This window comes from Dysidea avara, chromosome 9, assembly GCF_963678975.1.
Source record: "Dysidea avara chromosome 9, odDysAvar1.4, whole genome shotgun sequence".
NCBI lineage: Eukaryota > Metazoa > Porifera > Demospongiae > Dictyoceratida > Dysideidae > Dysidea > Dysidea avara.
The window spans coordinates 25,549,862-25,576,538 of record NC_089280.1 but is presented as its reverse complement, the minus strand read 5'-3'; the positions used below and the strand labels follow the sequence as shown (position 1 = coordinate 25,576,538).

At 38.5% G+C, this 26,677-nt stretch overlaps 3 protein-coding genes across 4 annotated transcripts in view; 1 reads left to right on the top strand and 2 right to left on the bottom strand.

Moving 5' to 3' along the window:
- Nucleotides 1-6,114, bottom strand: part of LOC136267260 (dynamin-1-like) — a 13,331-nt gene extending 7,217 nt beyond the window's left edge. Inside the window, exons 1-12 of the mRNA XM_066062343.1 lie at nucleotides 5,876-6,114; nucleotides 5,696-5,769; nucleotides 5,325-5,474; nucleotides 4,786-4,989; nucleotides 2,387-2,485; nucleotides 2,233-2,341; nucleotides 2,013-2,064; nucleotides 1,816-1,958; nucleotides 1,412-1,547; nucleotides 1,115-1,182; nucleotides 881-1,019; nucleotides 371-528 (exon numbers count right to left, since the gene is read on the bottom strand). Of these exons, the coding sequence (XP_065918415.1) occupies nucleotides 371-528; nucleotides 881-1,019; nucleotides 1,115-1,182; nucleotides 1,412-1,547; nucleotides 1,816-1,958; nucleotides 2,013-2,064; nucleotides 2,233-2,341; nucleotides 2,387-2,485; nucleotides 4,786-4,989; nucleotides 5,325-5,474; nucleotides 5,696-5,769; nucleotides 5,876-6,039 (1,496 nt within the window). The 5' untranslated portion in view covers nucleotides 6,040-6,114. The remainder of the gene's footprint in view (nucleotides 1-370; nucleotides 529-880; nucleotides 1,020-1,114; nucleotides 1,183-1,411; nucleotides 1,548-1,815; nucleotides 1,959-2,012; nucleotides 2,065-2,232; nucleotides 2,342-2,386; nucleotides 2,486-4,785; nucleotides 4,990-5,324; nucleotides 5,475-5,695; nucleotides 5,770-5,875) is intronic.
- Nucleotides 6,104-25,297, top strand: LOC136267261 (ubiquitin carboxyl-terminal hydrolase 33-like). Of its 2 annotated transcripts, none has more exons than XM_066062344.1 (22): nucleotides 6,104-6,252; nucleotides 6,451-6,544; nucleotides 6,825-6,958; nucleotides 8,856-8,963; nucleotides 17,590-17,665; nucleotides 17,754-18,354; nucleotides 18,419-18,504; nucleotides 18,554-18,602; nucleotides 19,251-19,412; nucleotides 19,842-19,875; nucleotides 19,941-19,986; nucleotides 20,043-20,232; nucleotides 20,283-20,360; nucleotides 20,628-20,676; nucleotides 21,733-21,805; nucleotides 22,248-22,356; nucleotides 22,413-22,497; nucleotides 22,551-22,602; nucleotides 24,258-24,314; nucleotides 24,371-24,464; nucleotides 24,934-25,008; nucleotides 25,078-25,297. In XM_066062344.1, exons 2-22 carry the CDS (start codon nucleotides 6,473-6,475, stop codon nucleotides 25,170-25,172), a joined length of 2,325 nt encoding a protein of 774 aa, XP_065918416.1. In that variant the 5' UTR covers nucleotides 6,104-6,252; nucleotides 6,451-6,472; the 3' UTR covers nucleotides 25,173-25,297. The 2 variants fall into 2 exon arrangements, with proteins under 2 accessions (XP_065918416.1, XP_065918417.1); XM_066062345.1 differs by having other exon boundaries at nucleotides 6,138-6,266.
- On the bottom strand, nucleotides 25,175-26,677 carry LOC136267262 (uncharacterized). Its single transcript, XM_066062346.1, has one exon. It carries the CDS (start codon nucleotides 26,607-26,609, stop codon nucleotides 25,368-25,370), a length of 1,242 nt encoding a protein of 413 aa, XP_065918418.1. The 5' UTR covers nucleotides 26,610-26,677; the 3' UTR covers nucleotides 25,175-25,367.

Here is a 26,677-nt window from a genome sequence, read left to right as displayed (position 1 = left end):
TAAGTGCTGAAATTAATTGGGAAAAGACTAAGGCCACTTGTTAAATATAAATTTTAGATCACAAACTAATGCGGACAGGTGGCTCATTATCTTACATGCAAGGTGAATGCTCTATTAGAGTATCTCGATCTTGAGAAGTAAAAGGACTGGACATTGAGATGATGGAAATTTACATCTAGTCATAATAATGACCAAATTTAGGCAGAATTACGGGTGGGGAGATGTGAAACATACAATCAACAAGAAGTGGCCTAATAACAAGTACTTCTAATGGATAACAATGTACATGTAAATACAACAACAAGGCTTTTTACTGAGGATTTGAACGTACTTACACGTACACACAGTAAGAACACATCTAATAATTCACTTTTGAAATCCAATAAAGTCAGGATGGTTAGTGTTCATGTAGGACAGTTCAATGTCCATCATCAACTTCACTTGTTCTTTACAATTCTGTTCCTGGTCCCTCAGGAAACCAGTCAGTATGTGTTCTGTCTCGTCACGGAGGTTAGGATAGCGGTGCATCTGTAGAATGTGAGATGCAGTCACACGTCTACTTGAATATAAGGATAAAATTTATGTGTGGCTGCTTCAATAGAGTTAAGAGTGAGTGTTGTATTAGAGCTAAGTAAATACAGGCCTGGGATAATAATGGATTATTTTGTTGCTGCTGCTAAACGCTGCATGGTGATCTAACCAAAACAAATTCCATAAAGGCCTCACTTGTTTAAAGACCAGATCAAAAATGCTGGAAAGGTCTGGACTTACTTTCAGCCTTGTTACATTATCACACAAATCATACTGTATTAGGAAAATCTTACATGTACACAAAGCAATTCTATCAATAGCAACATCGATGCTATATTTAGTAACATACCATTTCAGCAGTCATCTTGATGAGCTCCATCAACTCTGTCATCACCATGTCAACACATTTAATAGAGGGATCCGTCAATTTCTTAATCTGGTTCCTGACGATAACCTCGAATGCCATGTCTGGTGTAAACAAACCGACCCTGTAAACCATCAGCATGTGATTAGCACATGTTATTGGTGGAAACCATGCAATTGTATAGATATAAAAATAAACAAGCAACAACATCAAACTGACTTGACACCACGTAAATTTGTGATGGCGAGTGCAATCTCTTTCCTTAGTTGTTTTTCGTCCATCTCAACCTAATACAAATGACAACAAAACGTGAAGCTTCACACTAACACACACACACACACACACACACACACACACACACACACACACACCCAAGCAAAGTCATTAGTAATATCATGCTTAACCAGTGGAAAACTGGGGCAGGATTAGCTTACAGTACCCACAAAAGGTTCTCACAGTTAAAGGCACCCACCAAAGTCCTAATACCTTCAGTGCACAAATGTACACCATACGTACCTTTACAATATCATATGGAAACCTCTCGTGGAATATTCTATTAATTTTAGCTCCACCAGAAAGCTCTGCCAAATTTACATTCTGTCCTGAGCCATCAATTTGTTTCTCAAACTCAACACCATACTTTTGTACTAGCCTGTGAGTTGAAGACACAGCAAGGAGTATAACAGACAGTGCAGACATGAACTTCATACAATATTATCATGAAATTTTGTATCATGACATATGCGTATGTGCACCATGGCGTTACTATAGTGCAGACGTTGTAGTGCTACAGTTAAATTTTTATGCAAAAGCAACCACCCACAATGAGAAGTGTTTGGTGGAAAAGACAAATCTTTATAAATATTTTTTACAGTAAAGCAAGTAATTGTGCCAAGTAGGTAAACAAAAATTACACTTACGTCAGCATGGCTTTGGTTTTCATGGCAGGGTCATCAGCACTGAATCTCTTCATTTCATCTACGTCCTTTTCCATTGCAGATAGCTGAGTTTGTAGTTTGCTGCGTAGCTGGGGTAGTGTGTCTCGAATGTGATTGGTGAGGGTCTAAATGGGACAATGTATTAGTTAGAGTACCATATATCTTGTGGTGCTGATTACCTGGTTAAGACTTTTTTGTAGGTATGGGGTGCCCATTCTATCAGCCATGTGTCTAAAAAAATGGACCGTAGTTAGCTCAAATATAAGCACATGTGTGCATATACAGGTATTCATATATCCACGGAGACACACGTACACCCCAGACACAAACTACATAGAGACAAACTACACACACACACACACACACATGCGTGTGCATGCACGCACACTACACATTTACCTATAGGAGCCGTGACTCAAAAAAAACTTTCGTTCAGCAGCAAGGGCAGCTTTAATATCTTTATTACCATCAATATCTTTTTGGCTTCGATTAACAATCCCAATATAACCTATAAACACACATTACCTCTCTCCATATAAGGCACATAACATACCTCTTCTTAGAGGGAATATTTTATTCTCTAAAATATTTCTAGCATCAGTGCCTTCGTCCATCAAATCTAATTTAGTTAGTACTCCGATGGTACGTGTTCCTGTATAAGAAAGGAAAAGGATGCTTTAAGACTGTGGAGCCATTTTATAATCAACATTTTGGGACCACAATTTTTCGGCTTAATATAAACTAGAAAGATGGGGCGCTATAGAGATAATCAACAAACCGACACAACATCAACCCATATATCAATTCCAGAGCCCTACACTCACAAAAGCCAACATCTCAAGCCTCACGAAGGAAGATCATTAGTATACAAATTACTGGATTATCACGTGCAGCGTTGTATAGATTTCATTATTATTTCAACAGACATGAAAGAAATCTGGCATTGATGTTAATCTGGCAAGATCATCTAAGTGCATGCCTAGCTTCAGTAAACGTTTGCAATGCTTACCGTGATACTGTTGAAGTCACTTCAATTATCAGTGAGATTTTTCTGTCTAATTTATCATGTGTTGCTTGATAGGACCAGTTATTGAACTACAATGAAACCTCATTAATATGGCCAGCTGTGAAACCAAAAAAATTGGCCTGAATAACAAGGTGGCCTTATTAATGAGGTCATAAAGTACTGCTTAGCTATATTTGGGACCTACTAGAGGTGGCCAATATAATGAGGTGGCCGCTAAGTGAGGTGTCACTGCATATAATTAATATTTAGTGACATTTTATAGCTAGTGATTAGAAGCGTAGAGTTCATCATGTATATAAATATTTGTGTGACCATAAATTACTTGTCAATAAATTTATTGTGTGAAGATCAGTTACTTCAGGTTTCTACAGTGTGAATTATCATTTATTCTGATACTGTTGACCATACGACCAAATATGGATTATTCATATGGAATGTTAATTGTATTCTCGCTAGTGTGGGGCTTGCTCAGGCTCACCTCAATGAAAAATGGACATTTTCAATTAGAAAAAGCATACTGATTTTAATACAGCTTATTTTGGGGTTGGATAGGGTGGGGTGCTTCCGCCTCAAAAATTGCTCTACTTACAACTATACATTGCAAAGGAGCTCTGGGACCATATTATACTACTGAAGTGTCTTGGGTAGAGAGGTGTCCTGATTTAAATGTGTGTACACTAATACAAATGGGACCATATATAGACAAGTGTTCTGATTAGTGAGATGTCTTCATTCTGAAGTGTTGTGATTTCAGGGGACTAAATGTGACCGGCTGAGCAAAACCGGCTGTTTTCACACATTCCTCAAATTCCATTTTATTGCTTCTCTGTAATCTATAGTAACAAAAGAGTGGACAGCCAAAGTTTCATCGTTTTATGATGAATACTCTTGGAGTTATAGCGCTTGACAATTGGAACAGTGATAAACTTGATTTGTACAGCAACAATACGGGAAATAAATTACAGGCCCTTAATCGATTGAAACAAGCTATGGATATGGGACTTGGCTCAATTAGTGTACCATGAACTGGCAGATCAATCAAGGTATAGTGCTAATTTCCCTGTAGTCTGCCGTGTTGACAAAGAAGAAGGCCATTTCAACTAAGAAATGATGACAGCGAATGTTATTTCTACCGCATTGTAAATAAACGCCCATAACTCACGTATCCTTTGTTGAGTGGACATAAAAACAAAGAATTTCTTACTCTCCATAAACAGGCGCATCCAGTGGTGTATAGGTTTTATTGATTTAAGCTTAATTTCAAACAGATTAAAGCATGCATAAATTTTTCACAGCACACATATTTTTATCCAGTGTATTTTGATTAATACGGTTTTATGGCAAAATAGAATTTTTCAAAAACAGCCGGTTTTCACTCAGCTGCATGGTCACAAATATGTGTACAATTCCCCTAAAACAAGGTCCACCGTAACTATTCATACAAAAAGCTATTGAATTGAGAGTATTTTATATATTTATTCAGAAGTGGTTGGCATGGACAGTTGAGCAAAGAATGCATAACTGAATGAGAACACATAAAACACTTACAGTGTGCAAGCATAGCAAAGCCAGTTAAATGAGGGATACTTAGTTGAGGTCCCAAGTATTTTAGTTCATAAAGAAAATCAGGATACCTTAGTAATCAAAACATATTAATAATTAGGATACTAGTATTGGCTGGCCCCACAGTGTCCATAGTACACAGTGTCCATAGTACGCAGTATCTGCTGACACATTCAGTAGGATTCTTTTGAGTTATGATGACAAATTCCGTGAACACTAGTCTCGTAATTATACAACAACCCAAAGCTTCAGAAAACTAAAGCTGTTGCACATGTGTCATACAGTTATAAGACATCAAGAATTCAGAAGGTTCTAAGACTGGAGACGGTGATAGTTAACTATCTACCATATTGTATGCATACCTTGGGGGTCAACTTCTTTGGCAATCTTCAAAGCATCAGAGTTTGCCAGATCAATATTAGCCGGGGTGACAGCTAATATGAGGCAGTTCTCTTTAGTGATAAACTGCATGAGCATGTCACGAATCTGGAACTCTATATCGGCTGGTTGGTCACCAACAGCGACCTTGGTCATACCAGGAAGATCAACCAATGTGAGATTTAGAACTAGAATGAGATGTGTATTAATCATATGTAGAGGTAGTGTGTGTGCAACACTCTGTGTGTGTGTGTGTGTGTGTGTGTGTGTGTGTGTGTGTGTGTGTGTGTGTGTGTGTGTGTGTGTGTGTGTGTGTGTGTGTGTGTGTGTGTGTGTGTGTGTGTGTGTGTGGTGTGTGCATAGATGACAGTTCATTATACAAGTGCAGCACTCAAAGTGAGCTACTTAAGACATTCAGTTTCATGTTATCATACATGTTACTATTGACCTAATGAAGCACTATAGTGAACATCCTTTCCAACAATATATCAACACTGCATTTGTAAGTGATGTATTGGCTCACCATGTGGGGAGTATACTCGCAGATTGATTGGAACTGATGAAATTCCTTTGTTGGTACCAGTAGCACGGTCGGTTTCATCTTCAATCTCTTTCCGGACAGCACTAAAATCTGTGAACTTCTTCCCCTTACAGTGCAAGAACTCAGCATATTCTACATTAGGAAACACAACATGGTGTAACTTCCTATGACAAATACTGAACTACAACAACCTCCCCCCCATACACACACACACACACACACACACACACACACACACACACACACACACACACACACACACACACACACACACACACACACACACACACACACACACACACACACACACACACACACACACACACACACACACACACACACACAAAACATACCAGTTTTGGATGTCAGTAATTGGAGCACCAATGGGCGTCGTGTTACAATACCGGATCCTCGAGGTAAGAAATCTCTAATAGTTCGCACACACAAAATACAACACCGTTAAATATTGGAAATACCATACTGGAAGTGCGTTCAATGACCAACACATCGGATAAATGAACATAGTAACTCACTTTCCTACGAAGTTTTCCAGTACAGAACTTTTTCCGGCACTCTGACCGCCCACCACGGCAATTTGTGGCAAATCGATAGGAGACTGTTGCCCGATAGTAGAGAACGCATCTTGTAGTTTATTCACTATCGGAATCAGCTCTTGCATACCAGGATTGTACGTCATTTTGTCTGCTCGTGACTTGTCTTTTCTTCAGCGGATATTATAATTTTAGTATACGGAACTCCTGATTTTATTTGCTGCGTAGGTTTACTCTGGATACTTTTATTTTAGGATATACGGAGTTTAGGGTGACTTTTCTCGGGACCCATCTAGTACCTCGTCTAGTACCCAGCACTAGCTGTTCGACCGTATGATTTGACGTGAAAGTTTTAACAAGTAGGCCTCGAAACGTAAAGTCTAAAAATATGATCTTTTAACTACCTGTGTGCTATTTTTATGGAGTACTAGCGAAAAGATATTTTTAATGGATTGTATGAATTGTTATTGTACTTACTACTTAATTTTTACATTAATACGGTGTTGATAAGGGTGTCGATTAACATGTTTGTCATGTATTCTATTTGTTTTGCGCAGAAAATAAACAGGAAGACTTAAGATGGAGGCGGCGAAAGCACGAGCCCTGCGTCCCACGTTAGGTCCCACGGCCGCCAAAGTAGCAACAGCCAAGGTAACACCCTATAATTTCACTAACACACACACACACTGCTCTGTGTGATCTAGTTAGGCTTTTATTTCATGTAACATGAGAAATGTACATTACACGAAACAGTAAAGCTATGAAATAACATATTGATGTAATGTGGTTTGTGTGGGTATAACACACAACACACACACACAATCTAAATGCATATACATTTTTTTACATTAAAAATAGTGATAATACCGTAGCTGTGGCTGTCATGTTTTTGGAATGATGCACATACACTTGTGCCCCCAAAATTTTACAGATGGACCACAACTCCTCTGTGCTTCAAGGGAGCTCACGGCCAAGGTCCCTCAGAGACGTTAAGGGTGCCATTGGCCTGGCTAATACCGGCAACTCTTGTTACATAAATGCTACTATACAAGCTCTCTCAAACTGGTAAGAGATGTGTCTGTGTGATTGATACACAACTTGTATGAGAAATATTGTTATAAAGTACTTTGAATTGCAAGTATCTAATAGTGTGTGTGGTGTGTGTGTGTGCACATGTGCGTACGTGACTCTTGGCCTTGCAAGGTAACAACACGGCATTACATCAGGTATAAACATTTCTTTTACACGCTATTGTCCTGGAAGCTTGTCCACTCACCTGGAGGTCCTTGAATAAACCTCCTTGTAAATGGGTTACTCAGTGTCTCCTGGCTAGGTGAGGGGGGGTTAGGGCTGTTTGATGGGCTCACAAGTACACATGTTCCAGTGTGTATTGTAAATGTGGGTATATAGTTCTTTGCTTCCTATTTGGCACAGAATTTATTTGCCATACATTCACGAAGTTATTTCAATAGATCCATTCCCCTTTGTGTTATGTCTATTGGTGAATATCCATTTCCTTAGTGCTAAGCCATTTGTTAGCTGATGTTGAAACTGATAATACCTTGCATTCTTGTACTGGTGAATCGGCTTGCATACTTTCTTACATTTGTGTCTCGCAGGCATAAGGAGTCACAACGTATGCCATAAGGTTTGGATTTTGAGGGACATATAAATCGTTTATGGTTTTTACTATGATGTGAAATTGAAATTCATGAAAATTTCTACAGCAGTTCCAATGCTTAAAGGCACTGAAATTCTTGGTGGATTTCAAAAACCACGAAAACATTATTAAGTGAAAAGTTTTTGGTATAAAACTTTAACTGCACGTAAATGTATGAGATGTAGAGGTCAGTGGTGACATGTTAAAGTTTTAAAAATGCAGACCAAGCACTACAGGATGCATGTGGCACGCTCAACCCACCTACCAATGTTTTGAGGCACCCTCTGCATTCCATGGGATAGTAGCCTCCCACTGAAATTCTTACACCACCCAGTGGTTGGCAGCTTGTATACAACATTTTTGGTAATTCAACAGTTTTAATGCAGTGCTTTCATTGGTTTAACTCATCACATCTTTTGCTTACCCATTGGCTTAATGTTAAACTGCTGTGTCCACTGTATTTAGATCCTGAACATTTTCACTGCTATTGTTGGCAACGTCTGCCCAATGTTTTGTTTTCCTGTGATAAAATTATAGTTATACGCTTGTTTGGTCTTATATATGAGTGTTCCATGGGTTAGTTCCATCTGTACTCAAGCATCAAACCAAATTCTATTGGATTCTAATAGTAGAATACTGACTAGCGAAGATCCAGGCTTGCTTAATTCTACTAGGTCATATAGTATGTATTAAAGTTGGTTATAAACATTGTATGACTGGTGTGTGCACGTGTGACTCTATTGTGTTGGTGCTCTAATGAAAGGTTCCAGTTCAATACTTGGTTATTCCCAGTTGTTGTTTCCTTGAACAAGAAACCTTACTCACATTACTCTAGTCTACCCAGCTGTTAAATAGTGGCCTGGTGTCAACTGGGAAGCAGCCCACCCAGCTGTAACATCAATGGTTACCTGGTGTTAACCAGGGAAGAAAATGCCATCTCACATAATAAGTGGAGTAAAGGTTCAGCTGGGACTTTTGCGTGCCCTTGTGAGACATAGTACAGCCTCCTGCAGGGTACTGGTCCTGCCCCAGAAGGATTTGTTCCTTCTCTCACTCACAGCACCTGAGTGGTACACAGGTTTACTGGGTGGGCATGACCATGCTTGGTAGCCTTTTGCTTTGCTTTTGTGTGTGCGTGTGTGTGTGTGTGTGTGTGTGTGTGTGTGTGTGTGTGTGTGTGTGTGTGTGTGTGTGTGTGTGTGTTGGGGGGGATCTTGGGTGCTACACAAAATTGTCACAACCTGTTTCTGTGAGATACCGTACCTCATATGTGATCATTATTTCTTATCTATGTGTATGTAGCCCTCCATTTCGTCAGTACTTCACGGACCACTACTCAACTCGTCCAAACGCAGAGTGCATCGCCAACATCATTGCTGAACTGCTTAGAAAAATGTGGACTGTTCCAAGGTAAATACTCATCATTTAGTTATTGTTTTGTATGTACATGTATATTATGCGTATTCTAACTAAATCACTACCAATTTAGCTGACTATGTTACTTTTGCTTGTGCATGAAATTGTGGTACATAATTTTAATTATTCCACTGGGGACCTGTAGGAAAGCTAAAGTTGTTGGACATGACTAAAACATGGAACAGACTTGCAAGCAGACTGGATCATAAACGTGTACTATAGCTTACAGTATAACATCCCAAATGCAAGAACTAAAGTATTGCACAAGCCTCTGAATGCGATTATAGATTGTGCTCAAGCCAATTTAAGTCTTGCGCTTACAATAAAGTACATGAGTGACAATGGAGTTGTCGATTAAAAGTGCTGTAACCAATCCACTGTAGTAAACAATATTCTGTATGTATTTGTAGCAGGCAAGCTGACAAGGCCTACCTACTGTATTCTCAGTTTCTCACCTGTCTGTCTCCTGGTAAAAACAGAGGTACTGTATTATGCAGCAAATAACCCGAATACAAATCCAAGTAACAACATTTCTTCCAACAGTCTTGAAGTTTGTATCTTGGCTTGTTTATAGCTGTAGCAGAGCAGAAAAATAGCTAAATTCAAGACTAGTTTATTAACCTCAGTAATGACAAACCTCTAAAATACCGCTTCAAAATGTACTTGAGCCCATACTAAGCTACATGCTTAGGTAATATGGTAAATGGACACTTGAGTCAAGTTTTTCCAGTCCATTCTGCATTATAGTTATGTGTAAGTCTGTATAGCATGGAGTCAAATACTGTGTTTACTACACTTGCCTCATATCATGCGCTGGCTCAGTTTGGCACAACTCATCTTGGTTATCACTACAGTATAAACACCCACCAAACTGAACCAAACCAGGCCAGCTTGTTCAAATCTGTCATGCCCTATATCAAATGGAACAATTCACCACTTCATAGCAAGATCACATGATTAGTTACTTAGTTACCACATGATATTATCTGCTGGTATAAGCCATTAGCCATCCCTGGTATAAGCCATTAGCCATCCCTAGAGCACAACCTTGCTAATGTGCCACTGTCTTTCTTCCTAGCCATCTGTTAACTGGTTCCTACTTTACGCCATGTTATGCTTTCATTGGTCTAAACTCATGTCCACAAATAGGATGTTGGTTTGCACAACCAAGCTAAGTGTATATGCAGTAACATTCTCACTTTGAGACTTCTGGGTATCACTCTCTACTGTATCTCAGCGTTCATATACAGTATAGTAAAGTAGCATTGTATAGTAGGAACTCTCCCAACAAAATCAAATGCTAGCTGCCACCAAAAGTCATCTTAGAAATCTTTTGTGCGACAAAAAGCACCTTTGCGGAAGAGTTTTAGTGTTTCTAACATCAAATCTTTTTAAATGAAGTTGAATATTGAATTTTAAGACAATCATCGAAACTCATTTTGGTCTGCCTACCTGCCTGACCAAAGTTGCAAAGCTAGAGGCTACGTACAGCTACCGTTTCATGCCATAATAGCCAAAGAGGGGGTAGATGCAGTAGTAGTTGGTGCAACGATTGGGTCACTACTGAAAGCGGAGCAGGACAACCATGTCCTTAAATAATTCAGCAGTTCATGCCTATCAGATTGTAGCCAGATGTAAGACAAGGTGACCATGTCCATTGTATTATGTAGCTCATTCGTGATAAGCAGTAATATCGAAATACTGTAATAAAACAGTCACCCTAATATTACAGCCATTAATTCTAATAGAACAATCATACATGCATATTTCAGCTATATATGCTATAACCAAAAAAGTAAACAAACTAGAAATCAAAATTATGCAGGGATCTAAGTGATAAAAAGTAGGATCATTCATACTCCTTGTTTCACTACTTTCTATCGTTGGATCCCTACTTCATTTTTAAATTAATAATTTTAGTGGGTTATTTACACAAGTACACCATTCAATTCAAAATAGTGCAATACACAGCAATGTATTGCAATATTTTTACAGACAATACACAATATGGTGTTTACCTGTATTAATGACCTTGAGGCAAACTAAGGAGTCATGTACTGGTAGATAGTATGTAATGTGGAGAAGAGAGTGTTTTGTGTTTTTACTTCTGAACACTCCACATTGTGACGTAGTAACAAGTTATTGTTTGTGAGATTCATAAATAATACCATGCGCACCACGAGGTTGGTGCTAGGTGTATTCATGAATGACCCAGCTAACATGTAAATAGCACCAATCTTGAATCATAGCGCAGTTGGAAAATCATGTTTGCCATTTAGTGAGAGCTCTGGTTTGCTTGGTTACCAGACACACACATATCAATGAAATGTTTCCTTTGCGGTGCTTGTAAGTACATGTATATAATCTAGCTTATAGTACCGTACTGTATTTCAAAATGGTTATGCCAGGCCAAAAGTTCTTTGGGCATGTAGTGCACACAAGACAATTCTGTGCATTTTCAGTTCTGAAGAACAGGAATGCATTAGATTGATTAATCAATAAATTTTATCTTTCAATGATCAGCACAGCATAATATACTCTGGCCAGCCACATAGTCCCTCCTGGAGGAGACTGAGTGTGGCACTCGACTAGACATTGGGTGGCCTGCAGTTCGAATCCTGGGGTAGGAGGGATTTTTTTCCTTTCTTTGACCCTTTTCTGTTTCACCTTATTGTTAGCTAGGTCATGTAATCTTTAAGTCTCCAGTTCCAGTGTGTTAGGTTAGGTTAATCCAAAGGCTGCAGCACATGTTGCTGTCAGACCTTCAGTGCAGGCCACTGTAAAGCTTTAATTATATAACCAAGTACTAAGAATAATACGAAACGCGGTTAAAATTACATAATAAATAAATAATTAATAATTAATGTTTGAGAAAACTACGAGGCCTAGAGACATGAACTAACCGGGGATAGATTCGCCTGTGAATGAAGGCACAAACGTATAATCGTCGCTCCTGTTTGTGCTGATGACTTGACCATACGTGTAATTCTATATAACGCCCAGTACCACACCCTTGCTTAATTACTTACATATTGCGAGAAGAAGATTAGTGATGCCCGTGCAGGAGAGCCAGAAGCCACTTGTGTAAACAAGAAGATTACAAGTAAGTTTTTATGTTTGTAACATCTCAAGTCTCCATGCCAGCTGCCAGTGGATTCATTCACGTAAATAAACAATACTAGAAAACATTAAACTGACATATGCCACACTCTTTACGATAAGCTTACAGTTACATATAAAATACAAGTAAACAATTTTGTCTTGTGCAGCTGGCATGGCAAACTTTCTTTGTGTTGGTGTCAGGCAATTCAATACGTGCTTAATCTTTTTTGCCTTCACCTGGCGTAGCTACTAGGCTCTAGTGGCTTGGCTGTCTTCCTTTATCTGGTTCATCTGGCTTGCATACGCCTACAGCATTGTGTAGCTATCTCCTGCAAGTTGTGTATGCATAACTATAGTGTGTCACCCATCACTGTGCCATTACTACATCACTGATGAACCTTACTTAGCTCTAGTTGATGTTGATATGCATTGCTGTATATTGGCTAATAATTTTTATCTGCATGGTGATGTTGCCTATAATGTATTGCTGCATACAATACTGCAATAATGTATAGTTCTCTCCTGTATGTTTTGTATACATATACTTTGTACACATCACTGTGCCATTTATACCACACCAATGATGTACTGGCACTTAGCTACTGGTGGCCTTTAGTTACGATGCCACTATTGTGTTATATCTGTCACTACTGTGACATATTGAGTTGATTTGGGGATAATGCATTCACCACCTAATAGCCTCACCGGGGAGCTGTCACGTTGGTGTATGTACTTGGTTGTATGTGACGTGGTCCTAGTAATAATAATAATAATAATAGTCTTGGCCAGTTGAATGGTCTTACAGTTTGCTAACTTTTTGTACCACAATCCATCAAAATTTAAACATCTTTGCAGTAATAAAGTTTTGACAGTTTTGTTTCTTCAATGGGTTTTTTAATGTATGCTGGTATTTGTTAATAAGAATTGTTCTACAAGTTGGAGTCAACATGGCTTAGTATTCGGTTGTTCATTGGTTTAGTTATTGTATTATCATCCGAGTTGATGCGCCAAACGTGTTTTTTTTTCACAGAACTTGATGTGCTACATGTACTGGGCTATTTAAGAGCCCTCAACAATCTGTCACAGTTTGAGATGCCATGTTGACAAAGCGCAGTGATTTATTGAAATGATGATACCAAGAGTTAACTCTTGATAATATTAACAAGAGTTAATAATAGTAGGGAGGGAGAGTATCCAACACTGAATAGGCCTGTGTTAAATGAGCGCGTAGAGCAACCTGGATATCACCGTACTTTTTCGTATTTTCTCAAAGTGTTAATGTGAAAATATTTTTTTAGCTGACTGCACGGATCCGATATTTACGTTATTGGTACTATGCAAGCCATACTTGTAGCACATGTCTACTCCGGTACGCGTATCCGATAGCCTCTTGAGTAGTGCGGATGAGATAAGTGAAAGGCCGTCTCGAGAAGAGCGAAGAAAAGAGTTATTGGCGTGTCCATGAAGATTACTGGGAGCCTTGCTTTCAACCAATATCGTCAGTAGAAGCATCTCAATAAATGCTTGCTGTGATGTGGAGGAAGAAATACTTGTCCAAGAATCGAGCACGCCTTCAATTGAAACGAGTCACTGTGCTGTCGAAGAACTGACCAAATTTCGAAGCGGTTCATCCAGACTCTGGTGGATAGCTACACGCTCAACAACAAACAGATACTCATTGTTACCCAGCGAGACACGCACAGACATCAAGACTTGATATCTATTCTGTGTATCAATTACTTGCGGGCGGCCTCATAAAGGACTTTGTTTGTTAACACGTCTGACCAGGAAGCCATTCGTTCTACGCACTCATTTTACACAGGCCTATTGAGCATTGGATACTCTCCCTCCCTACTATTATTAACTCTTGATAATAACATACATATAGACACATGGTTGAATATAATAGTGTTTCAAGTCAGATAAGAAACGCTCATTACACAGATTGCACACTTCCCTTGTACACAGGAGAATGGCTACAATGAGATATTGCTGCACTAGCAAAACACCAAACGCTATTGTAAAGTTCACCTGAGCATCGTACAGCTCAACTACGTAGTGAAGGAAGTACGAGAAGGCAGGTAAGTCAATTACTACCACCATCACAGCAGCAATCTTGTGTAAAAGAGTGTTGATTATTGTAGACTCCAGCATCGCTGGTACATGTAGTAGTGATAAGCAATCAACTCAACAATTTGGACTACTTTAGCAACAGTGGTAATCATGAGTGACACTACCATAATGCTGTATCTACATAGCTCTGTTGAAATGCATTGGCCATCCGGCATAAGTGCGTCCTTGTAATTACCAGTTACCACATCGTAGCAAATTACCAAGAACAAAACAAGTAGCATTGTACTAACCAGGCAAATTGCATACAGTTTAAAGTGACGTTGTTCGGTTTCTTTTGACATCTGCGATCGCTTCTTGTAACTACGACGCATGGTGACCCACAATGTGGTTGAGAATACATGCATCGGACACTTCGTAAGCAGTTACTGACACCATAAAGCCCAGTATAGAAGGGTAGTAGAATACCAGAGGATCTATCAATTGTTGGAACATTGCCAGAATTAAACTGGTAAAACTGGCACATGCACAACACAGAAATATCATTCATTATTATTAACTTTCCAATAATGTTGCGGAACTGTTTGAACATTATGTGTATTGCCAGAATGTAGACACTTACTGCAAACAGTAGCAAGTCGGTGGTCATTGAATCTATTGCTTGGTTCAAGACAAGGCAACTCATTCCCTAGTTTAGCAATCACCTCAGAAGTGCAGCCATCAGTTGGGGTAGTAACAGTGAGACTATCGGTAGTGTAGGCAACATCCAGTATCTCTCCAGTATCAATCCTCTTGATGGTACAGTCATCAACCAGCAGTATTGTAGGGTAGTGACTTGTTGGAGGTCATCATCACCACTAGCTGGTAGTTGTTGATCGGAGAATTGTAGTGATGTTACCTTACTGACTGTAGTAAGGACAGTAATGAAAAGCTAAGCCATCAACTTTTCTCTCTTTCTCTCTCTTGTAATATTACAAAAAGCAGTGATTAAGAAGTATGTATTTGTATTACTATATCATAACCACATAGTGATTTTTCATACAATCCAAATGTGCTAACAAGTCTTAGACTCTATTTAGGCTGTTTTGGGTGGGTAATAAATCTCATATACTCCACCTTGTTTTCTAATATACTCCACTCCTTTAAGCACAATATGACATATGCTCAAAATCGGGTTTGTCCAATCGCTATGCGTTATTCACGTGTAGTGATTTAACGAGCACGATTATTTAGTCACGTGAGGACGCATAGTTGCCATGGCGCTAGTATTATTGTAAGAAAACCAGCCGCTTTTGCCGAGCCTACAGCAGAAACAGCCGTAAGTAATCTGAGTGTAATGTGAAATAGAGTCTAAAGCAGTTATACGGGCACAATGTTCGCTCGTGCGCTACAGCCCAGGCCTTCGGGTTTATAAATTTCATAGACTCCACATTGTGCCCGTATAACTATTATTTGTAAAGAAATGTTCACGTTTGTCTTACTATGGTGTAAGTGGACAGCCGTGTAAAGAGTTTGTGATAATATGCACTTCCTCTCTTGAGGTCTGTAGGACCTATGTGGGCTGGCTGTATCAATGCATATCGTCTCTAGTGCTTAACACCACCTCCTGGAAAACTTGAATACCGTATAGCTGGTAATTTTCGAAAGGTTTTTATTTTCAGATATTTCGAAGAGGCCCTTCTCTTCGAAAATAAATTCCCACAAGTGAAAGCAACGATCCAACTTTTGGTGATTTGCTTGTGTATTCCTCGAGTTTTAGCTCAGTATTACTGATGATAATGGGTAATGAATTACTGTGCCAATAACCGTCTGCTCTAGAATCTATGCTATGATGCTAGCTACGATCGAGCATGATTGAGCCAGTGAATTTACTCCACTCGAAACTTCTCTCCAGTGCTCATGGATGGGGGGTTATTCCATCAGTAATTCAGTTTTTGGCAAACATTCACGCATCTTCATAATTTGTGATACGAATTTCCATTTATTTGAAATCCATCCAGACTTCGAAATATACACTGTTTGAAATTAAAATCCTTCGAAATTCAGATTTTGCTTCTTGTGCGAAATTTTCTGTTTCGAAAATAACCCACTATACAGTATATACCAGTATAGTAGCAATGAGTTGAAATTTGATATCTCTGTTTCTTTTGACACCACAAAAGTAGAATCCCATCCACTTTTGTTTTAGAGGGGGCTTATCCCCTTCACTTGTTGAGATGGAGATACTGTGATAGAGTAGTACATGTACTTACTCAAATGTTAACATTTTAAAGTAAAATCAAAATAGTTACCAATACCTATTCAATTTCAGAAGACTAGTTTTATTGCTGTGAAGTGCGTGCCCCCAAGCCGCCATAAATACATGTTTCACATGCTGAGTTATCATCCTTCTTAGCTCCCTTACTTAAATTTTATTGCCAATCTCCTGTCCACAAAGCCACGCATAACACTGGTTATTGCAGTATAAGGCACAAAAACATGGTACGATGTGATCATGTGACCACCATAATTTGAATGTCAAATTTTCCAAGAGGTGGCGTTTACCACTACAGAGGTAATAATACTGTATACAGGTGCCTTCTTACTTAAATTTTTGCTGCTATGCTTCCAAATTTCCGAACCACAAGCACCACAGCAACTGCTGGTTATTACTGTATGAAATGTGATGTCCATTATTTGAATACCTGTGTGCCAGTTCAATCACAAAAACATTTTAGAGAAATAAAATTTATTTGGATAAATGAACCCCATTCATTTATAAGAACTTCATGCAATTACTCTAATAGAGCAAGAACACGCTTATTCCATTAAAATACTCTAATAGAGCAGTCACTTCTAGTGTTGGGATGATCAAGTGTACAGTTGATCGAAGTTTAGAAAATCAAGGTCCTACCTATATATATGCTATTTTCTATTTGTAGGAACATGTGATTTCTGTTTCACAATTTTCCTGACAAGTGGGCTCACTAAAGGTTGCATCCAATGTTAGGTCTTCTCTTATTCTTGCTGTACATCTGTTCCATATTTGTGATAGTGTTTACAGACTGACACAAGGATAAAAAATGCACTAATTTACATAGTAAAAAAGAATATAGAGATCGTTGCTTCAGCTTAGAAACTGTCTATTGTTCTGGCTGTCATTGAAATTCAAATAGTGTAAATTTAGAAATGTTTGTGAGAGCAGTTTTTCTTTAGCATTTTTGTCCAACTCACAAAGTTTGTTTCACATGAATGTTTATAATTTACCTGAACTGACCCGATTGTATCTTACTCTCCCTATACCACACTTAGCTACTTTATCGGTAGTAATAATGTGAGGAAGGTTTGTCTGTAGTAACCTGAGTGGTAAACCTTAAGGATGACTATCACTGCTTCATTTCCAAAGTGTCCATCCTGCCCTTTTATATAGATGCATATTTAGTTCCACTCTTCATTATTTTTCTTGTAGGCACACTACTCACATGTCGTCACGAGCAATCAACAGTAACATGAAACAGAAGATGTTTAAGGGCTATGGCCAACAGGTATGGAGGCATAATGTATCACTGAAATAGTGTGACCTTTTTTTTTGGAGTTACTTACAGTAATTTTTTTTTTCTTGATTCTATATAGGATGCTCAGGAATTTCTGAGATGTCTGTTGAGTCAAATTCATGATGAGCTACAAGTAGAACTGCTATCTTGGGATGCACACGAGAACAGTACAATGTCACTCCATTCTTCCAGCTGCTCGTCAAATAGCTCACAAACCCAGCTTGTGACTGCTACAGATGTCCAGCCCCACCCCCCTGCTAAGAGCAAGGAGTCTCCGATCCTTCGTAGCCTGTCAAAGAAGAGTCAGAAGTCTTTGGTAGTGACAAGACAAGAGAGCATCGTGGAAAGTGTTGAACTGAACACACAGGTGTCTGCAGACGACATCTGCATGGTAGATCGTGTGAGCCATTATGTAACGGTACAAAAGCCACCTACTAAACAGTCAGTTAGTCCATGTAAGGAAGATGTTGTAGAACAACAAAAGGGGGTATCCCTGGAGAGATCAGAGAGTGAGAGAAGCCTGATGGATGAAGGCTCACCAGATTCAAATGAACATCAACCGCTGCAGCCAGCAAAAGAACATCAGAATGACATGCCCCAAGATATGGAAACTAGCCAAGAATACAATAAACCTGCCAGTAGCTTCAGGAAGCACCAGATGGCAGAAGAAACTACCAAAAGTTAGCATAGTTTACACAGAGTGTGTATAGTGTAACTTGTGTATCGCTTCTTTACCTCATACAGAAAAGGTCACCCATTATCACAGTATTGTTACTGATGTGTTTGAAGGAAAGATGGAGAGCAAAGTGAAATGTCTTGCCTGTCAGAAGGTATAGATTGTAGTCCTATGTGCTGCTTGTGTGCTACGTTCCTATACAGGTGTCTGTTACTGTGGAGAGTTTCCAAGACCTTTCTTTGCCAATACCTGGTAGGTGCCACATGTTGTATGTGTGCATGTTATGCATGCACCCACGCATACACAGTGTTGGACAAGTTACTTTGTAAAAGTAACTAGTTGCATATTACATATTACTTGCAACTGAACTATTTAGTTACAGTTACATATTACCCGTAAAATAAAGTAACTATAATAATATTACATATTATATTACTTTGTGTCCACAGCCTTAAACTGTCACATGTGAAACTACCACCTTATCACGTGACATGATTGCGTTGTTGGACAATGTGCAAATCTTGGTTATAAGTAAGAAGCTGGTGAATAAGCTTCATTCAGTAGGCTTCATTACTTCGTTGTGGCTAGGCATTACTCAGTGGATTACTAACAAGATTAATAACTTTGTTACTTGTAGTAATAATATTACATAATATTAGACTCGTTACAGTAACTATATTACTTAGGTAACGTGTTACATCTGTAAGTAAAGTAACTTGAGTTATATTACCTGTTTTTATAGCGTATTTCGTTATATTACTTAGTTACCACAAAAGTAATAATATTATGTAACGCGTTACTCCCAACACTGCGCATACACGCATGCACACACACACACACACACACACACCCATGCCACACTACATACACACAAACTACATTGCTTTCTTTGGTGGTCAGGTCGTAAAGAGCTCTCAAAAGTAGCAGAGGATGGTTCACGTCGTTCCAAATGGTGCAACCTTCTGTCAGTTGCAAAGGATTTCACTTATGATGTAATCTGGGGTCCACCTACCACCCTACAGAATTGTCTAAATGTCTTCTTTGACACCTCAGAACTACGAGGTACAATATGTACATCAGTAAAGAAACCTTATATGTGTTACAAGTTTGTAGAAATCTTGTATTGATAAAAGTTGTGTGCAATGGATAAATTGCTTCTAAAAATTATGCATGGATACACATGCATTCTATACGAAATTGTACATATTGGTCTTCCTATGCATGTGTAGTGCCATTCCTTTGTGTTTGTTACCTTTGGAACATGTTGAACTGTCCCTATCAGAGAAGTACCAGAATTTTCAGTGACTAAACTAGCCTAAATGTGTGTACACTAATACAAATGGAACCATGGACAAGATTATCAAGTCAACTGTCCATTTGAGGAATGACATTGCAACAGCTTTAGTGGTATATTGTATTTCTTCTCAATGCTACAACTTTTACCAAGAGAAACTCTTGCTTTTACTGTATGGTATGTTGTCTCTATTTCAGGTGACAATCGTTATTTTTGTGAGCACTGCAAAAGGTATGTATTGTAGAAGCAAACCTTTGTTAATCATCAGTTTTTTTGTTTTTTTTGTCCGTTTTTAGCTTTCAGAATAGTCAGAAGTCTATGAAGATCCTTCAATTACCTGAAGTAAGACTAATTTAGTGTTACATTAAGTACTTTAATTGTTGTAATATGCTCTCTAGATATTGTGTATACATCTGAAGAGGTTTAGATTTGATGCTTTTTTCTCCACTAAAATATCTCGTACAATCAACTTTCCACTAACGGGTCTTAATATGGTACCGTATTTGAAAGATACTGCACCAAAGTCAGGAATGGGCACAACCAACTATGAGCTAATATCGTTTATTAGTCACCTTGGTAATGCTGGAGGTAAGGAGGAATGAGCAAGGTCGGTAGATTTGGTTTCAATATTTTTATAGGAGGCCACTACGTGGCTTACGCCAAGAATGAGGAAACAAACACATGGTTAGAGTTCAATGATAGTCTTGTTGCTCCAGGTGAGTGAGTTTTGTTAGTTGCGCAGTACTCTTTTAAGTGGTAGGAACTTGTGGTCTCTTTGTGCGTGCACTTGTGTGGTCTCTTTGTGGTGCACTTGTGTGGTCTCTTTGTGAGTGCACTTTGTGGTCTCTTTGTGAGTGCACTTTGTGGTCTCTGTGTGTAGTACTGTGTGTAGTACTGTATGTCTTGTGGTTGTGTATCCCTGCATGCATGGTTTGAATATTTTAATAATTGATGTGTTTTTTGTTGTCGTTGTTTTTGTTTAGTTCCCATCAATGAACTACAAAGGAAAGAAGGATACGTGTTTTTCTTTAGGTGCGTACAATGTTTTTTTTACATGTTAGTATTGTTGTGTGATAGATCATATGTAATTGGTTGCAACAGAGCTATTGGGTCTGGGGGTGGTGTGTTTACAAATCAGATACAAACTGAATGAGTCATTTTAACTGTTTTGTAATATAATACATGCTCAGCTCAAGAGCACCTATTTGTAACACAGAGGGAGCTAAAAAAAACTGGGCTTTAGGAATCTCAACAAAACCTGTTTAGCATTGTTCAATACTTGATTCTGGTTACTAGGTTACTTTAGATGTGTGGCTTTGTGTTTACCACACAAAAGCAAAGGTTAAATAAGCATTGAAGTTTAAATAAGCATTGTTTAGCAGGGAATGTCTTGATGAACTTCGGCTCTCTGGTGTGGTGTTTGGTTTACACTTTGATGCTGTGTATGCTAATTATTGGTCAGAAGACTGTATGGCTTGCAGTGCAGCCCACATCCATGCTAACTTATGCTGTGGTACAATACATTTACAATAAAATTGTGACCTTTACAAAAATAAGAATGGTAATGTGTTTATGATGGAATGGATGTAATGGAGCTCTTCTATGAATGCTTTGGGACCATAACAAGGTGTTCTTAGTGCAGTTCAGGTGTCTGTGTGTACACTAGGACCATGGACAAGTGTCCTGATTACCAAAGTTTCCATGGTTTCATGGTATCATTTTTGAGGGGTTCCACTGCAGCTTTACAGGCACATTAACCATCAATGTATTTAGTTGCTGAATATTTTTTCTTATAGACACTCATATTATGTTTATGAATATGTAGATTTCATGCATTTTTAGTGGACTTCTTCATAGCATATACTGCATATAGCATGATGAAAATGTACATAATCCAACAGGAAAATTTTCCTATTTTTACAACTGACATTTCGTTCATGAAAATTTTACTCATGAATTGTTGCTGGGTAGTAATTCAGTGCATTCTTATAGGCTGGTACCAGTTTTTTCACAAAAATTATTCTTGGCTTGAAAGCAACTAGCTATGCAGTACAAGATGTGGTCGTATTGTATTTGTTGTTGTTTCAGATGTGCCAACTCCAATGCTGCAATGACTCAGCAACGCATCGACCAATTAAGTACATTCTGCACAAGTACTCAGGTACATTAGCCAACCACCAGACATTTTTCATTGTATTGTAGGAGTGTGTGACTATTTGTGTTTAGTTTTCTCAGAGCAGTCATGTGTAGTGCATGCAGGCATACACAGGTCAGGCATATACAGGTCAGGCAATTATATTACCTGATATGTCTTCTACAAGGAATTAGACATGTGTAGTGCACATGCTAGTTATTATTTTAGCAGCTATTATGTAGTGGCCTATGGCCTGATATCTATTTTACTGGTTTTAAATCCAGTCATCTGTACTGGTTTCTTCAACAGGGGCTTCATGGCAGCAGACCCTACAACCTTAAACAGAGTACTTTCTAAAAGCTTTCCCCCACTCTTGGGCGATTCCATTTCTAGTATAAACTTGTTGTCGCTCTAAAGACAAACAAGTCCAAACAAATCTTCTGTCTTGATGCTTTTCCCTCTTTTACAGGACGAACCAACCAGAAATGTTTACTTGTCAAGACATTGGTTGTCGCTTTACTACAACTGTTCTTCACCTGGTGCACTTTTTACCAACGATTTTTCCTGCTCTCATGGAGGTGTGAGCTATCTTTGTTTGCTGCTATGCATTGTTCCTGTTGTTTTCTTTTTGTAGCCATCTTACCATACCCGACACATCGACATATGCAGGACTGGTGTCAAGCTGTACCTGAGGTCGCTGGAAACAAGTTACATGAGAGGTAATGTTTTGGGGCTCCTCTGTGTATTGATTGTGTGTAATGTATAATAATAGGTATGGAGGATCTCCTCCTGTTAAACAGCTACAACAATGTCAAATTTGTATGGTATGTTTGAATGTTTGGTTTATATACGTATATCTATGTATATTACAATACTGCTATAAATTTTCCAAATTTCATGATACATATCAACCAAATATCAGCCTTTGCTTTTCCTTCATAGCAACTTGGCAGTGTTGGTTAGAGCTGTAGTGTAAGCTGAAAATTCCTCTGATAAGTTGCTACAACATTATAAAACTTTGTGGTAAAATTTCTATAATTTTAGTGTTGGAAGCCTCTGACTCCCTTCTACACAGACTTTCACTAGCCGTCTTGTAAGTACGTATAGTGGGTTAGTGATTAAGAAACAACCCCCTTGACTAATTAACTGACAAACATCACTAATGGCCAACACAATAGACTTGAAGTTTTAGATGTCACCACCTCAGCCCAGCATGTACCTTTTATCGTGGGCTTACCTTTTGTGTCCCACGTGCAGTACAAAATGGGAAGCATGTTAATGGCTTCTATCACATGAGAATAGAACGAGTTTGTCAGTGTTATTTACACCATGTTTTTAAACAGTTAAAGTGATTTCAGGCAAGCTCCATGTCTTTTATGACCGTGTAACGGGCATACCATGACTGAAAAAACTAAGCAAAAACAGTTACTTTGCTTATCGTTAAATAGTTTTTCATCTCCCCTCATATCAGTTATGTTAGACATGTTTTAATGCTAGTTAATCCACCATAAACGCATAATGCAATTACAACTCGGCACACTTCTGTTTACATGTGCAACATTCATTGCAATATTTCATTGTCATCAAAAAAAGTTCAACGGCTTTGCTATTGCTGCACTACCCCTTTAATCACTTTCTGGTTTTATTCGACCCCGTATATAAATAAATGTGTGCAGTGATGATATTGAAAAGAAAATACAGGGGCTTATTTAATCAATCGTAAGTCACAAATGCAATGGTCTATGGAGTTGGGACTTGTCTCATCGTGGTCACCATGAAGTAGCTTGTAGGCAAGAAGGCTATTCAAGCACAGAAATGGCAAAGATTTTTTACTAAAACATAAACATTAAACAAATACAAGTAACTTATATTTACTTAAATGAAACAGAAATAAACCATATATTCTAACAGTTGAATACAATGTGTTTTTTAAATAACTTCAGTGCATGCATCATGCATGCTTTGTTTGTAGCTATAGTATGTACAAGTTGAGTTGGATCCTGAAAATCAGCTAAAAATTAATAGTGGATTTTCTCAAGAGAGTAAACGTTTTAGCCAACCAGATGATTAATGGTAACAGCAAAGGTGTCTAACTACAGACATGTACAGTTTGGCTCCATTACAGGTTCAGGAAAGGGCTGTAATGGACACTGCACTTCTGTGGCTTCCCATATGAAATAGAATGTGTGGTGGAAATTTTGATTGGCCGTAAATATTATGTCAGACATTTGAATGAAAAGATTTTGAAATATTTTTAGTGGGTCAAGCAGTACTACAAATGAGCCAAATTTCAAGATCGTGTGTAATTGCATCCATGAGTTATTAAATGTTTTTGGGGATTCAGCTCAACACGTACATAGTATAGTGAAGGTTATCTGTGTGTTTGTATATTATACGTATGTATGTGCCATACATGTGACACACACATTTACAAACCACATGTACACAGGACATTTATTGTGGTTTCATATTTTTATAGAATCAATTACAAGAATTTAAACGGAGAAGAGAAAAGGAGTTATCTGAAATAAAAAGAGTTAGTTTTTTTAGTAGAACAATTTCTGTCATCTCATCCAGTCATACTTCATATAGCTGCAGGCAAGGGATCACCAGACTCCTGACCACTACTTCCTGTCCATGGAATGGTTGTTGCAATGGCAGCGTTTTATTCACGGCAAGACACTAGGTACAACCACTCCTAAAGATTTTATTGAGTTTACAGTGCCTCCTGTGTTTGTGTGTAGTCTGCTTGTGTTGTCTCTGTATATGGCCTTTGTTGTATTGTAACAACTTAAACTAATCTAATGCAGGCACTTGTATTATCTGTGTATCTTGTGGCTGGAAAGTATCAAAACAATGTCAAGTGTGTATTCAGTGTGTGTGTTAAAATGTTGGTGGGGCTAAATACTGACCAAATATGGGAAGTGTTGTGATATTGATGTGGCTAAGCGTTGACCAGATTGGATGTTGTAGGCTAAATACAAATGGCAAGCAGCAGGATTCACTGTACAGTTTTTTTTTTAATTAGGGAGTCCAGTGTATTCTCCCTTCCAAAAATTTTACTCCTTACCTGTTTACCCATGTACACACATTATGACATAGTTTTAAATTTTCATAGGCTCAGTTAAGAATACCTTTATTTCTTTCCCATAAAGATGAGTCACCGCCATTCTCAATAAACAACTTTCCTTTGCTGAAAGTTAAAGACAAAAGATTGATATTTAACACAGGTGAGGCTCTAATGTGTCAATATTCAGTGTTAAAGCATTCCTGTTTTGTTTCTCTGCAATGTCTCACAGCCATGAGGTACAAGCAAATATCCAAATCCATTTGGGAGTATTTTCAGTCAGTATATGGTGGAGGTCCTACAATTACCCTGGCACCATCTTTATAGACTTTTTATGTGTGTGTATATGTCTGTGTACTCTTTATATTATAATTTTTGTTAATTTACTGCAAATGATAAAACTATTTATGACAGTAAAAATAAAATGTACGCATGTGAAAATTTTAAAAGTACATTTTGATCACTGAAATGGTGTGTAGTAGTAGTAGTAGTAGTAGTAGTATTAGTAGCACAATTAGTAATCTATAAGTGCTGGCCATGTGTAGCAAACTGTTGGTTCTGTAGGCTTCTTAAAACTGCACCAGCTTTAGCTACAGTTTTGTCAATATCTTCAGATGAAATGTGATAATGTATAACAGCTCGTACAGTGTTCCCATTATCAAACAGTTTAATAATATACTGACCACCATCTTCTTCTGTTGGCTCTGCCATTAGTCGTATAGTCTCTTTAACACTTAATCCTTCAACAGTAAACATCACCATGTTAGTTTCTACAGCATCCACATCAACGTTCAGTCCAAGTGGAACTAATTCAACTAGTTTTGTAGCTAGTATTTTAGCATGGTTGTGATCTCTCTGTAGTAAAGCTGGCATGGTCTCCAGGGCAACCATTGCTGGTGCAGCTATAATGCCAGCTTGTCTCATTCCACCTCCAAGAAGTTTACGAATCTTGTAAGCGTTGGTGATAAACTCTGTTGAGCCAACCAGCAGTGCTCCAAGTGGTGCAGCTAACCCTTTTGCCACACCTATTGCTGCAACATCAGCATACTCCAGAAGATCACCTGGGGGAATACCCAAAGCAACAGCAGCATTCATTATCCTGGCGCCATCCACATAGATCTTGACTCCGTGTTTACTAGTTATTGAATGCAACTCCTTCATGTAATTAGGTTGGATCACGCGACCACCCATGTAATTTTGAGTGTTTTCCACACAGATAGCTTTTGTGGTTGGTTCGTATGTGTAATTGCCGCGAATTTTGGATTCCACTTCTTCCAAGTCGAATGTGCCATCAGGAAGATTGTTCAAGACTCTAGGGTTGATGCTAGCCAAAGTGGCCAGCCCTCCATTCTCGTATATCATTTGGTGAGAGAACTCGCCAGTCAGAACCTCGCTAGTACGAGAATCACTCAGTACCATCATTGCCACCAAGTTGGCCATCACTCCAGTTGGAAGAAGCAAGGCAGCTTCTTTTCCAAACATTTTAGCTGCAGTTCTTTGCAGTAAGTTGACGCTAGGGTCTTCTTTGTAGCAATCATCGCCGACTGGCGCGTTCAGGATTGCTTGCCTCATCTGCATGGTGGGATGAGTTAGGGTGTCACTTCTCAGATCAACCACTTTAGGGTCGGAGAATCTGTGCAGCGTAGTTGGTTGTGGTACGATGTTGGCTTTTTGTTGAAGCTGTCTGAGTTGCCTTATTTGCCCTGACGCCGACCATCGGAGCCTAGACAGCTGGAAACTAGTAGGAGGAGTCATCAAACGCATCTTCACTATAACACTTCGATTATATCAAGAGTTCATATAATATTAATTTTATAGCTATTAACAAAGGA